At 41.3% G+C, this 15,649-nt stretch overlaps 1 protein-coding gene across 3 annotated transcripts in view; it reads right to left on the bottom strand.

Annotated features, from left to right (window-relative positions):
* The window catches only part of KCNN2 (potassium calcium-activated channel subfamily N member 2), a 394,236-nt gene that overhangs the window by 131,903 nt on the left and 246,684 nt on the right, over positions 1 to 15,649 (bottom strand). The window contains exons 3-5 of one of the 3 annotated variants that reach the window (XM_031011707.3): positions 9,216 to 9,421; positions 7,104 to 8,401; positions 6,365 to 6,460 (exon numbers count right to left, since the gene is read on the bottom strand). In XM_031011707.3, the coding sequence (XP_030867567.3) occupies positions 6,365 to 6,460; positions 7,104 to 8,401; positions 9,216 to 9,237 (1,416 nt within the window). In that variant the 5' untranslated portion in view covers positions 9,238 to 9,421. Of the gene's footprint in view, positions 1 to 6,364; positions 6,461 to 7,103; positions 8,984 to 9,215; positions 9,422 to 15,649 lie in introns of those variants that run through there. The other 2 variants (XM_055387457.2, XM_055387458.2) reach the window with 2 other exon arrangements.

The raw sequence follows: 15,649 nt of genomic DNA, 5'->3' as shown, positions 1-15,649 counted from the left end.
TTTGCAGACCTCAAAAACTTTTAAAATGCTGAACATGGAATAAATAAAATGAGACTTCACCTGAACATAAAATCTTACTAAAAATAAGAGCTAAGAATGAAACAGCCTTGGACGTGTATGAACTGCCAATCTTGGGAAAAGAGTTTAAGCAGGAACTGGGTGACTCACTTTTATTAACAATGACATAAAGGACATTCTCATGCTGGGTGGGATACTGGGCCCAATAATAATTAAGATCCCTCCATGTGTTTTCTAGTTTTATAAATAGAATTCTTATGGAGTTTCAGGTTGAAAATGTACTCCCAAAGTAGCAAATATTATATTATTTCTTAATGAGTAGAAATTCTCTCTAAAACAACCCCACAAAACCACTTCCTATCCTAACTGAATATAACTTCTCTGAAGTTAAATCAACGCAGGCTGCCTTAGTGCTCCCTGCCAAACGTGGTTTGGGATGACAGCCCACAGTGCCCTTATCTCTGAACTGTACAAAACATGGCCCAGAAACAGGTTGGATACTCTAGAAAACCCATTTGTGGTAAACCTAAAGTTCCACTCTTCATTCATTTGTGATGCTGCTCTGTAAACACACCAGGATCGCTTTATTTAGCGTTACACCCATTAATAATGCAGAGATCTTTACACAAGCAGGCGGAGAAAATTAGTCCTGAGTGATTTCGTTACTACACTGTATACACAAAGTCAAAGGGACTGAGCATCTCATTACTTCTGATATAGAGGATGCTGGCAATATAGACATCAGTCACTGAGCTGAACACCACTCAACAAAGGAATTCAGGCAAGTTTTCTACCTCACTATCTTTTGGAGTCTTACCTTCAACCTGTTGCTATAATTTTTATCCACCTCATAGGTACATGAAACTACCATAGCAGAAAACTTAAGACCAATCCAAGATAATTTCTTCTACTTCTTTAGCTTCCTTCATCTTCAACAACCTCCTCCAAATTTTTTTAACTGAGATAATAAAACTTGGGAAACATTTGCTTCTGATAACTCCGTTTACTGGCAGATTAGATAACGCACTGATATTACACAATAGATGCAAAGAAGCCTGAGGCCTTGAGCTTTGTCCTTAAACAATTTGTCACCAAAAAATGTTTTGCAAGAAAATGGTAAACTTTTTAGATTTCTTTAATAAATCTTTTTATAGCATCCAGAGTTGACAATGCTGTGGAGGAATAACGTGTGGGAAAGCAGAGACATAAACTCTGACGGCCTTTCTAGAGGACTAGTAGGCAATACCTTTCCATTTAAAATGCAAACTCCCTTTGATTCGGCGGTCTCACTGCTGAAAATTTACCATATGTATATACTCTAAATAGATTAAAATAAATATATAAGGATGTTCATTTTAATATTACTTGTAACAGCAAAAACTTAGAAAACTCCAATTTGCCTATCAGCTCTCAGATCAGGGCTGGTGAAGTAAACCACAGTACATCCATAGAATAGGATCCCATGTACCTGCTAAAAAAAATGAAATAGGTCCCTACTGCTGCTGAGGATAAACCTCCAAGATATAATACAGAATGTAAGCAAGGTATGGGTGTATTCCTAAATATTCCTTATTGAAGTTCTGAAGGTATATATATAAAACTTAAAAGTGGTTACCTCTGAGAAACATGACTGAGAGAATGCGACGTTCACTTTTTATTCTAAAGTCTGCTGTACTGTTTTTATTATGTGTATTGGTTATTTTATTAATAAAAATAGTAAACTATATGCAGTATTTTCTGCATGGTCTGCAAACACCTGTTTGCTCTCTGTAGAAGTAGCAAAGGGAACATTCTTTCTTTCTTCTTCAGACTTGAGCCTTCACATAGCAAACCACAGAGCCTACTAGTAGACAGGGACCACCCCTCCCCAACTAGTCCAGGTGAGGCCCCCACCCTCACTCACTCTTTCCTGTTTTCTGTGGCCTTGGTGCACGAATGAAGAGAAATTTTCATTACTGTTCTTCCGATTATAGAGCTATAGAGCCATCTCTGAAAAGCTAACTCTAAAGATGATGAAAAGAGTTATTCCATCATAAAAGATGACAAATAAACATTGTTGCTTCTCCTAATGCTATTTATTATATAATTACAGTTGTCCCTTGGTAACCATAGGGGATTGGTTCCAGGAATCCCACAGACACCAAAATCCATGTATACTTAAGTCTTTCAGCACTTTGCAACCCACATAAATGAAAAGTCAACCGTCTGTATGAGGGTTTTACAGCCAGTGAATACTGTATTTTTGCTGATAAAGAACCCATGGATATGGAGGGCCCACTATATTTACTGAAAAAAAAAATCTGTGTATAAGTGGATCCACACAGTTCACCCATGTTGTTCAAAAGTCAGCTGTACATTACAAAAACAAACAAATGAAAATGTTTTCCAATTCAAAGTATATCATCTGCCATTCTTCCAGGACCCATGAGAACCAGAAAGATCAGGCACTAGTCCAAGGGGTTTTCTGTCCCTGCTTAGAATCTTATGTTTGCCTACCTCAAAGTACTAAACAACTCTTTCATCTAAAATTACCTCTATAAGAAAAATAATAGTATACTAAAGCTGAAAAGATGCAGTGGAAGCTACACTGAAAATTTCAGATGCTGAAGATCTTAAAGGATAGTTGAACTCCGTTTTGTACTTTATCCATCAGAGATGCATCTCCAACCCCACTGTGGGGTGGGGTAAAAAAAAAAAAAAAAGTCACTGAAAAGCATGCTTCTGTTTTACCTATAATTTGACCTTGAGACTTGAGGTAGGAAGGCTACTTACTTAGTATCAAGGGACCTTTCCAAATTGTATAAAAATAATCGCTATTATGTTTTCTTTTGTCATAAGGTCATGATACATAGGCATTTATTAAAATTTATGTGTTCATTTATTTTTTAGCTTTACTGATACATATAGAAAACAAGTTCAATATCACCTGAAAAAGTCTAACATCTCCTTAGCGAAAAATTACTCCTACTAAATCTGATGTTTTATAAGTATTACGACCAAAATGTGATTTCATTTTTGGTAGTGAGGTATAAAAGTAATTAGTAAAATGAACAAAATTGTTGCCTGGTACACTGAGCTGTCTGTGGTACTGAAAAATGACACCAAAAGCTGAAATTTACTGAGCTGGTATCTTACAAAGCCTCCCCATCATACTGTTTTAATACAAGCACTTCCGTCCATGACTCACCTGAACCATCTTATTTTGCCAGAGTGTGTATAAACATTTTATAAAAGGTCACACGGATCTGCTTTCCAAGGTTCTCCATGAAAATGTCAGGGCCTCCTCTTGCTTCATTAAGCAATTCCAGAGGACATAGAGCCAGAAAGTCAGCTGTAACACTTACTTTTCCTGAATGCAGTGAGAAATCATATCATGCACCAGAAATCTGCACTGGCGAGCTTTTACTATCTGATTATCATACTGATATGCTAAAAAGAAAAGGCAAAACTGTCCTTTTAGATTATATGCTACATCCAAGGACACGCTATGAATGGCAGCATAACCTTGCATTTAGTTTCTTAACTCAAAGCTAATTGATATATTTGGAATTATTTAGCATGAGCTGAGAAGTGCTCATTAGCTTAAAACTTTTTATGAAAAAACATATATACCCACAGCAGTGACATCAATAAGTAAAAAAGGAGGGCGGGGCGCAATTCATCATTTTCCATGCATATACATAAGCCTGAGCAGTTGGTTTCATTGCGTTTCAGAGTAAGGTATCTGACAGCCCTGCTGACGCTCTTCTCTGGACAAATTAGAACATCTTTACCTTTTTCTGGTTCTTGACTTCCAGTTCAGGGTCTTCACATTTATTTGGCCCTTCTCCATTTTATTTATTTATTTTTTAATAAAAGCATCTCAGATAAGAATTTGGAGCTTCAGCTTAAAGGAGAAATCCCTCTAGATAATACACCGAGTAAAAAAGCTACATCCAAATTAATTAAATGACATGACCCAAGCATCTATTTTGAAATTATCTTAAGTATAGTGGGTTTAACAGAAACCACATATCATATAAAATAAACCGAATTTTAAAACATATAACATTCTATAATGTTTATGTTGACCAACAGTAAGGAAGTTCACTGTGCATATTTGCCGTGGAGGGTCATTCCACGTCATTTTTCTCACCCATGCAATACATACCCTAATCAAAATATATGTGCATATGCATAACTGAAATGGTCCTCAAAATTAGCCAATGAGTGGAATGCTTTCAAGCATTAATCTATAAAAATATGATTTTTTATTAACTTCTGTAAATTTTAAGTGTTCTAATATGATATCAATTTTTTTAAATAGTTAACATTTGGTAGCTCTTAGACTCCTATGAATTACTTCAAAAAATCTCCCAATAATTCTTAAAGAGTCAATGTTTTCAAGACACTTTGTTTTTGATGTTAATACCAGCAAATGTCCTCCCTCATGAATGTTTCTTTAGCTGTGTGATTTTCACAAGGAACAGGCAATAACACAAAGCTGATATTTAATAAAACCCAGCAAGATCTCTCATTTCAGAATCATCAAGCAAAACGACTCTGTCCTCCAAACAAAACATTTTTCAAGTTAACTTGATTTTTAAAAATATGTAAGAACATTTTGGAATGATCTTTTAAGTTTAACTGAATTTATATACCAAACTTTCGGATTCAGAGGGAAACTGCAGAAAAAGAAATATCCACGTTTCACAGTTTTTGGCATGTAGCAGTAGCTCGCAGAGGAAGCATTATGGCCTGGAAGCTAGGATAGGGCTGGTTCTCACTGTGCACTGTCTAGCTGTGTGGCCTGGCAAGCTACCTCTGCTGATTTCAGATTCCTTATCTGTAAACTGAGTCAAAGGACCATTAAAACTATTTTGTTCCTTCCAGCCCTAATTGTCTACTCTTCAAGTCAAAATGAAAAGATAAATTTCTAATGTTTAAGTTATATTTTAGTATCACTTTAAAATGTTCAAAATAATCTCAAAAGCCCAACCATCACTAGTATTGAATTAAAGATGAATCTATGTAAACTGTTAAAACTTTAAAAAATTAAAATGTGTTCATCTCATTTTATCAGTGCAGTTTTGTAATTTATTTCTGAGTAGTCTCACTCTTTCTAATTATCATTCTCCAACCTCATCCCTTCAAAAACACATTTTTCAAAGTTTTACAAGTATAAAGGCAAGGTGAAGTAATTTCTCCCTCTGCACTTGGAGTAATGTGCATCACTATTTTGTCTGGGCATCATTAAAAACTATTTCTTCCATATTTACTTTGTGTTTGCTAATTACTAATTTAAAATTAATTTAATTTAAATTAATACTAAATTACTTCAACGGCAAATCCTATATAAGATTTTAAATTGAAAGGCAGCTTAAATCTGAGGCAGTCTAAAGGAAGATGACCTAAATTAAGGGTCTCAAAGTACCACCAAATGTCTAACAACTGCTCAAAAAAGAAAAAAAAAACTCAGAAAATACATAGTGCAAATTCTCATGCACCAGGACCACAGGCCTGAGCCACCGCGCCTCCCACACAGTGCAAATTCTAAGCTGAAAAAAGTCCCAATCTGATTTTTGAAAACTCTATACTTATTGTAATTTAAAAGCCTTAATATTCCTGTGTAGACTAACAACTGACAAGATGACCCGTAAGTTTTATAGAGCATTCTGATACGGATACTAACAGTCAAATATAGAGCTCCTGGCTGCATTTAAACAAAATAAATATTTTCAAAAAAAAAAAAAACTCACAAGGACAGTGGCCTTAACTCTTAAATTACATTTTAAAAAATACTTCATGACTGGATACACAAAATTTGCATTCTAAACTTACAACAGTTTTTTTTAATGGTGGGGGATTTAGGAAGGGGTTAGATCTTTTCCCATATCTCATTTATATAAATTAGCCAGCAACTCATCACCCAGTTTTCTTCTCTATGCTAAATTACAGAAGATTATATAGATAGATACAATCTCCCATAATGACGCACCCACTAGGAAGAGGTTTCTCAAACAAGAACACAAGTTCATTACAGATTACAACTAGAGCATAACTGGCCTTAAGGAACAAAATGTGACTGATCTGGAGAAAAGGATCCACCTATTGAAGAGAAGTAAAAATCTTAAGGGTCCAACAAATACACCTCAGAAAATGCTGCATGTTTATATGCTACCCTGCCATGTGTTGTTTTCCACTTCCTGAAAGAACAGGTCAGGTGCTAACGGTAACAATACAGCATGTGTCTTCTGTAACCTCAAGCAAGGACATGACGGCTTGAAAAAAAGCCTCTGCTGCCTTGCGTTTCTCTAGGCTGACTGTAGGGCTTTGGGTCATTCATAAACAGCAGGACCTAAGTTACCTGTATTTCCCTGGCGTGGTACACGATGATCAGACCGAGCAGGATGATCGTGGAGAGACTGATAAGGCATTTCAGAGCTAAGGAATACAGCGACGCCTGCAACACAGTCAGACAGAAGCACTTTTAAGAAAGAAGCACTTTTAACGCCTTCCACGTCCCCAGAGTCAGTCAGTCCCCCACAGGTGGACCTGAACTCACAGAAGGAAGATAAGGGGAGAGGGGTGCACCTGTCTTGGCTCTGTGATCTGTCAGATCACTCGGCCTCAAAACCAAAAGAGACGAGAGTAGACCTGGAAAGACTGGGAAGACGCGTGGCTGGGCTGCTGGGTCCACGCCATAGAGGACCGAAGCAAGCGCCGCTGCTCCAGGCTAGCAAAACCAGAGGAACTTACTTCTGAGTTCAAGAGAGCGGGTTGAAAGGGCCCTTCTAAACATAATTCACGAGGGGATGAATTACAGATGGTTTCCCCACCGACTTCCAGAACCACTTACTTAAGGTGCCCGAATGCGCTGAGCACTCTTAACTGCCTCGAGAACTTTGGCTGCACGCGGAAAGGGTTCATCTCCGAGTTGTTTAGCTGACTACGGATGCGCGTCCTAGACGCGCCCGCTGTCCTGGCGGGCTCCCTTGATCGTCCCGGAGAGGCTAGGGATCCGCACGCAAAGGGTCCCCGCCAGTGCCCATCCCAACCACCCAGTGCCCGACTCCGGTAGCGTGGGCTGGGGTTCAAGCCTGTACCTTGTCGTAGGCGCCCCACGACAGCTCGGTCTCGATGACCATGACCACGATGCCGAACATGCCGAAGATGAGCGCGTAGTCGCTGAGCCGCTTGCGCTTTTCGAACAGGGCGCGCCGGTGGCCCAGCTTGTAGCCGATGTTCTGGTTTTTCTTTTTGCTGGACTTGGTGCCACTGCTGCTGCCGTGCCCGCTCCCGCCACCGCCGCCGCCTCCTCCAGTGCTGCCTCCGCCGCCGGTTCCATAGAGCGCCAGGTTGTTGGAGTTGTTGTGCTCGGGCTTAGACACCACGATCTCGGGGGCTGAGGACGAAGCAGCGGCGGCGGCGGCAGCGGCTGCAGACGGGGAGGACGCGCCGCCACCTCCTCCGACAGACGCGGGGGGCTGCAGGGGCTGCGCCTCTGAGTCCATCTCGTGCAGGTTCCGGCGGGACGCGCTCAAGTTGCTGAGCGGCCGCATGACGCCCCCGTTGTACCTGCAGCTGCTCATGGCTATTTCGGTGAAGGGGTTGCTCTCGCGGCGCGCCTGGGGCTGGTGGTGCTGGTGGTGCGCCGGGTGCGGGTGGTGGTGGTGGTGCAAGAGCGGGGGCCCGGAGCCCAGACTGCCGAGGCTGCCTGTGGGGCTGGCGGCGGGCTGCAGGCTGTGGCACTGGTGGTACTGGGAGGCGGACGCGGACTGCTGCGCGGACTGCTGCGCGTACTGCTGCCGGAGCGCACTGGCATGGCTGGACGGCGTCAGCTCGCTCACATTGAGCTGGCTGCCCCGGCGCGACGAGCAGCAGCAGCAGCAGCACGACGAGCCCGACAGCGGCGAGGAGGTGCGGGTCCGGAAGGCGCCGCCGGGCGAGGAGGTGCGGAGCAGCAGGGACAGGTTATCTCCCGCCCCCGCCGCCGGGGCACCGGAGGAGGCGCAGCTGTTGCACCGGAGGCATGGGCTGCTGCCGCCGCTGGCCGGCTGCTGGTGCGCGAGGTGCGGGTGGTGGTGAGGGTGCGGGAGGGGCGCGAAGGGCGGGCACGGCTTGTCCTGGCTCTGTTGCTGCTGCTGGCAATGCAGGTGTGAGGAGCGCGGCGGCGGCGGCGGCTGCTCTGGGAAGAAGCCGCGCTGGAACTGCAATGGGGTTTCCATGTCAGGGCTGTTAAAGCTGCAGGGAGACCAAGCGGTGGTGCACCCTGCGCAATGCGTTATGGTCGGGAGCGGGGAGTCCTGCTGCTGGTGCGAGGAAGGGCCCATGCCGGCTCCGGTAGAATCCAGGCGGCGAGTCCGATTGGTTGGGCGCACCAAAACAATGGGCATGACATCACCTGCGGGGACCGAGACTGAGTTTGCGGCGCGCGCGGCTTAGGGAAGCGTGTGTGGCAGAGAAAGATGGGGAGGGGAATCTGCAGGACAAACCCTAGGGGGGTGCAGTCCAGAGCCAGGGCGCTCCAGGGCAGGGATTCCGCCTGCTGATTGCGTGGAGATGGAGAGCCCCCACGCAGTGCAGCTGGGCTGCAGGGGGAGGAGAAAAGAGAAAGGCGCCCCTCCCTCCCGTGCCGCTGCCCCCTTGACTAGTGCTGGACGCGCTGCCCGGATCACCTGCGCCAGCCACTGCAGCACGTCGGGCCACCTTGGCCAGGGGGCAGGCTCAGGGACGGTGTGGAACCCCGACCACTTCTCCGACTGCACGCCTCGCAGGGCTGCAAAACAGCAGCCCCCTCGTCCCACGCCCGCTTCTCCCAGATCATCCCGCCGAGAGTGGGCTGCCGGCTGCCCGCCAAGTAACTGCGGGGGTACTGGCTTTGGGGAGAAAAAGTTTGGCGACCGGCTGCGCCAGTGCAGCAGCGTGTGGGGAAAATCCCGGGGCCTGAGCCGTGCCTTGGCCGCTGCGGGATCATAGCCGACCCCGAGACCGGATCTTTCCCAGCCGGCAGGCTCTGGAATCTGGATTGGGTGCGCGGCGCTCTAGCCCAAGTGCGCTGCGGCGCGGGTAGGGTTAACCGCCTTGGCACCCCGGCCGGGGGAGGGTGGGGGCGGGGCCGGAGGAGGGGATCCCCGCAGTCTGCCTGCAGAGCCGGCCGGGCTTCCCGGGTCCCCCCTGGCGGGGGCGGAGGGCTTTCCCCGCTACCGCCAGCTCACATTTGCGCCTTCTCCAGAACATGAGGGGATGGCGCCCCCGGCCGCCGGGTCCTGGGCTCTGGCGCTCAGGCCCTCCGGCAGCCCGAATCCGGAGGTCCCAGGGCTTCCTTGGCGGTGGAGAGGCAGGCGGCTCACTCAAAGGTGTGGGGGCTGCTCAGCCACCGCCGGCCTCCAGCTGCTCTTCTGCTTCTCTTCCTCCTCCTCACCTGCAGCGCAGACACAAAGCAAAGACCGGTCACAAATACGCAAATATCGAGCATCTTTGCCAAGTCCTAACTGCAGCGGCGGGTGGGAAAGGGGCCTGGCGCGGGCTGATTCACCCCGGTAGTCGCAGCCTGGCAGGGAAATTAAGAATGATAGCTTGGGCTGAATAGTCGCTGCCCACGGACAGTGCTGGAGTTTTGTTGGAGTTCGGTATCATTATTTATTTATTTACTGTTTAATAAACTAACAAAAATTGCATTTGGTGTCTCACAAATTCCCTGTGCTGTCTTCTTCTAAGAGATGTACCAACACAATGCACTAGGTGATCCTTATGTTCTTTGTTTCTGCTCCATCTTGTCTTTACATTTGCATTTCTTTGTGAATTCAAATTCCCGTCTCCCCCTAAAGAAGGTGAAAGAAATTCGCCCGTTGAATATTTGTTTCCATTTTAAATTATTTTAAAGCCTGCTTTTCATGATAAAGACTATTACAACGAATTAGACCTAGCAATTAGAGTGAAAGCGGATCACCCTCATTAGGTCATTAGGTAATTGGAATTCTCAGCTGGATCCAATTTCTTGATATTCTACTCGGCAGCTGCCCTAAAGTTGCTTACCTGGTATCTGCTTGTAAGAGTGTGCGTGCGTGTGCTTTCAATGCCATGGAATGAATAATTCATTTTATGATGTTCTTTGGACACATGTTAAACAATTTTAATTTTTTGTATGTGCAAATAAACATTCAGCAGAAAAAAAGGGGTGGGGGGCGCACAGCTGCTTTTAGTCCCGTAGCCCTGGACTTGAGATAATGAATACTGTCCGGAATTCAATTTCTCAATGGTCTTGGTCAAGAATATAATTTAGTGGCTAACAATCAGAGACAGCATTTTGTTTTTATCATCTATTACTATTTTTGTTCTGTATCTTCAAAATAGCAATTCCATAAAACTTGTTTAGAATCACGAAGCTAATTGAGTCTTCGGGGCAGCTGAGTAGATACTGCATAAATTGTGTGGAAAGCATGACTATTCAAAACAATCCTGAGAAGTAATTTGAATTAAAATGAAAGTTTCCCTATGAAAAGTTACTAACCTTCTGGTCTGAAAAAGAAATTCAACTCATGCAGAAAATCCATCAAACATGTATTAGGACCCTTTTCAACAAATTATGTAGCTTTCCAGTTGCTATAGGTAGCGATTGAGTGAAAATGTTTGATTCATCCTTACAAATCTAAATACTTCAAAGGAACATTATGGTAAATTAATAAATATTTTTATTAGCCGTTCATAAATTTAGATAAAAGATTACATAGCCTCCACCCCTGAAATATCATAATAGTTGTTGCCAGCATTAAATTAGATATAAGGTTCTACAGTTACTAAACTGTCATAAGAAAAATAATGGCTGCATCCCTTGTGTCAAACTGACTTTGTCAAATAGCAAATTCACGGCTTCAACAGAGGCTCCAAAAACAAAATAATAGGCAAAAATGTATCTTTTGCCATGTATATCTCTGTGCTCTAATATGGGATTAGTTGCAGTGCTATTAATCATGTAGAAATCATGTAGAAATAATCATCTCAGAAATTGCCTACTGAGATTTATGGCAATGTTGTATGGAGTTCTCACTTCTCTTCAAGGGGGTACACAGGAGGATAGAATGCACAAAATTCAGAAGAAAATGGAAATGTGATCCACAATATGAGGGACTGTTGGAACACCAAAACTCAGACTAATACTACTTCCGGCTAGCACTATTTTGAAAAAGCTCATAAAATAATTTAATAATGTAAAACTCACTGTGATTGGATAGAGAGCAAATCAATCAGACATTTATCGGCTTTCTGTTAAGAAATCAACTGATTACACACACTCAGCCGTCCTGCTAATAAATATCTGTATATTGAGAGTGTGGTAAACCTGTATTACTATGATGATGAAAAAACACAAGATAATTTTGTGTTTCATTTTTAGTCTGAATCATAACTTCATTATTTAAGGCATTTTACACTATTAGGTTATAACAGGCACATTTAAGAAGTTCTTATTTTCATCATTCCTCTTTTAATAAAGTCAACAAATTTTAAGTTTATATGTAGACATTTAAAATGTGCATAACATAATTTTTTCTTTTTTTTCTACACAGGATTGTATAGATACATGTAACATGTAAAGTTAAATGAAGCAACAAAGGCAATATTCTTCCACGTGGATAGTACTTTGCACATAGTAGATACTTATTTATACTTGTGAGTACAGAGAGAAGGAGAGAGGAAGGATATGAAGAAACATTGGGGGAAAAAAAAGACGCAGATCAAGGGCTATGACTTCCGGTGATAAGCTTTCAGAAAATTAAATTTCCTTCTTCTTGTTCCATTAAAGCATATAAGTGAGAGAATTTCCCTAGATTAACACCAGAGGTCATACTCAGCCACAAAATGTATTTCAAATCTAATCAATTAAATCTATTTCCAGCATCACTTTTTAATAAAAATTGCCTATTTTTTTCTTATGGCCTACAACAATTGCTTTCCCATGTTTGTTGAATTTCAAGCTTGTGAACACGCACACAAACACCCATCCCACACACAAACACATTTTCTTAGAAGCATGTCTTTTTTCAGACCACAGGAGCTTGGGAAAAAAACTTCATGTTGTTTGCACTCCAATCCCTTATTTTATTCAAATTTCTATTATGCCATTGTTTATAATTCTCTTCTTTATAGTATTGTCTATGCTATGTCTTTTTGTTGTACCTTAAAAAGCAGGGTTCTCTTGACTTTGGGTTTTTTTTGGTATATTTCCAAAGACAATCAGACCAGGGGTCCCTGGCATCTGTTTCCCATATTGGCGTGGTCTGAATGAAAATTTTGACCTACAAAGTAAATGTTTTTCTGAGAATTATTTTTTTCTTTGCCTGGGTGAGTCAACTACAATATTTGGTGGTGCCAAACGCAGAGGTTGTGATGAGACACCGCCACTCTGAACTTACTGTCCTTAGCAATAAATGCCAGTGGGGAATCAGGATAGTATCATTTATTTCCTTAGCACGGTAATAATTCCATGTTTCTGGAAACATAACAATTAAAAGGCCCTAAAAACACCATTATTTTTAAATAACACATTGCCCCACTTTATAAGAAATCTACTAATTTGAAGAAAACATAAAAATCATAATTATTATATGTGTTCATACTTCTGCCTTGTGATTATAAAGTATCAAGACATGAATGAGCGTATTGGTGATGGTCTTATAAATTTTTAGCAATACCTCTATTTTTTTAGGGGCTAATTATTGTGTTAGGGCCTATCCATTCACTTCCTAACTTTTCAGTTTTTCCTATTCTCACCCTTGTCTCCTACCGTTTCTCAGCTAGTTAGCATATCTATAAAAGTCTCTGCAATGCCAGCAAAAAAAGACAAAAGTAAAACTCATACTGAGTTTGCTAGTAGAACTTGTGTTAATTAAATGGGTGAACAGGTAGAAATCATTGTGTATGCTAAGTCTTATTAAAATAATCTGGATTTCATGAACAAATATCCTTTGGCAGCTAGAAACACAACACTCAAATCTAGAAAGTCATAAAACTTAGCAGACAGCACATTCTAGTTTATAAAGTAGTTTCTTATGTGTTTATTTTATTTGCATCTCACAACAAGCCATATGGAAGGCAGGAAAAGGTTTTATCATCAACTCCGTTTTATAAGTAACGAAAATATCTGAAATGCAGTGCCTACCCTACCCAAGGTGACATAGCTAGCTATTGAGCAGCAAAGAGAAGCCAGACTTCAAATACAATCTTCTGAATTTTTCTGTGGGTCTGTTTTACACTCTGCTAGCTCTTCTTCTTCACAGCTGAAGAATATAGTCGCCTCTCATTAGTAGAAACTACCTGTGAAGGGCCTCACAGACATTTCCTCACTGGCTTTTTCGTTTCTGTGATCCTTAACTATTGTCCTCTTGTTGACTTCATTTGATCAACAGAATAATTTGTGAGGATATAATACAAATGTAGATGAAATAGCAGTGCTATATGCCTGCAGGTCCAAGGTACCTAATTAAAATGTATTTTAAAAATACAGATACTGATGTATTCAGACACACTCTTCTATCTACTTTGCTGCCAGCCTGTAGATTCCTAATTTTTGGTAATATTGACACTGGCAAATGCCATTTAGTTTTTTCAAATAATAAGGGAGGAGGAGCAGGCTCAAATTCTTCACCCTGCAGCTCAGAGGAACTTGTCTGCAGTCTTGCAGGCATCCAGCTTGGTTCCTTGGCTCCTACTCTGGCAGAATTGTCCTCTCACTGCTTCTCCTTTTATGCCAAAGAGTGAGAGAACCGGAGAAAGGAAGCCAGGCTGCACGCCACAAGGAGAGAAAATCCAGTGTGTCCCACAGTTGGCTTAAAGAGTTAGCAAAAGTGGAACCAAAGATATTAAAACTAGCCCTAAATACTGAGGTGAAAGCTTACACTTGGAAATCTCAAAAGTTCTTTGGTTGCTCAGTGCTAAAACATAGGGAGGCTAAAAACCGAAGGTTTATTTTCCCTTTGAAATCCAGTGTATGTTTTCATAATTATTTTCTTCTTCGATACAGTGTTAGGGCACAAGATATTTTGACTCATTTTTCTCGTTTCCTGATCACAGCCCTGTAAGTTCTCTTTCCGTGTGTTACTCATGAACTCCCTATTACTATGTTTGCCTTATTCTTATCTACCTCTTGCCAAACAGGCTCCGAAAATCTACTACTCTTCGTCAAACTTTATGTTATTCTCTCTCTTTCTGGGAATATTTGTAAATCCCAGTCCCCTAATAATTGTTTCAGTGCCAGGAGAGAGTTGGTGCCTACTCATACAAAGGGAAAGAACCACAATTTGCTAAGTTAAATTAAATGTAACAATGTCACCAGCAACAAAACAGATGTAAATAAATTACCAAGGTTTGCATATTCATATTTATCTTCTAAGCCAGGGTTGTCTTAAAAATGAGTTTAATTCTGGATTACTGCTGTTTTGTCTTATGGCTGTAAATCCATTAGCACTTTTGTTCTACTGTTTTAATTATTAATGTACAATAATTAGGTCATACAAAACAATATACATTATGTAAAATATCAGGGGAAAAACACAACAGATATATGCTAGACAAATTTAATGACAAAACTTACTATTTAATAAATACAACATTTTTTTCTCACTACTTAGGATGAGTCCTTCCTAAAACCTGTTTTAATTAGTTGAAACTATTGGATACTTTCACAAGTTACATTTTCTTAACAAGGAGTATTTCCTAGCTCATATAACTGAAAGTATTATTAGGTAAAACTTCAATGCTATTTGATTCAGAGGTTAAGACATCATCAGTGTTTCAACCAGTGTTTCAGTTTCCTTAGATATTTTATTATTCTCCTCCTTCATATGTATTGGCTTAATCCTCAGGTTAACTTACCTCATGGTAGCAAAAAGAGCTGTAGCAGTTTTAGGCCTCATATTCATACCCAAATCATTCAGAGGGAAGAAGGTCATCCTCTGCCCCAACTTTCCAAACAATTTTCTGGTATATCTAATTGAACCAGCTTCCTTCACATGCCCAGCTCTGAACTATAAAGAATGGTTAAAAGGAGGTATGATGGGAATGACTCATCAAACAGAGAATATTGATAAATAAACAGAAATTATTTAAAAGACTATAATTGAAATTTTGGAGTTGAAAAGTAGAGTAACCATATGAAAAATTCAATGATAGATTTGAGCCAGCAGAAAAAGAATCAATAAACTGAAAAATACACTGATGAAGATTATGCAATCTGAAGAACAGAGAAAAGAAAGCATAATAATAATAAAACCCCCAGCACCTCAGAGAAATGTGAGACACCACTACATGCACCAAGAGACATGAAATGGAAGACCAAAAGAAAAAAGACAGAAAAAATATTCAAAGAAATAATAGCTGAGAACTTTCCAAATTTGATAAAAACATTCATCTACACCTCCAAGAAATTCAACAAACTTTAGGATAAACTAAAGCAATCCATACCCAGAAACAGCATAGTCAAAAAGGGAAAATTTTGGAATAGGTAAAGAAAAATAACATGCCAAGTACAGGAGAGCACCAATAAGATCAACCACTGACTTCTCATCACTAAACAATAGTGACCAGAAGGCAGTGGGATGGTATATTCTAAGCACTGAAAGAAAAACAAATCTGTCAATTAAAAAAATATTTAGTA

The sequence above is a fragment of the Gorilla gorilla genome, chromosome 4 (genome assembly GCF_029281585.2).
Source record: "Gorilla gorilla gorilla isolate KB3781 chromosome 4, NHGRI_mGorGor1-v2.1_pri, whole genome shotgun sequence".
In the NCBI taxonomy this organism is placed as follows: Eukaryota; Metazoa; Chordata; class Mammalia; order Primates; family Hominidae; genus Gorilla; species Gorilla gorilla.
Note: the sequence above shows the minus strand (reverse complement) of the source record. Positions and strands in the feature narration are given on the sequence as shown.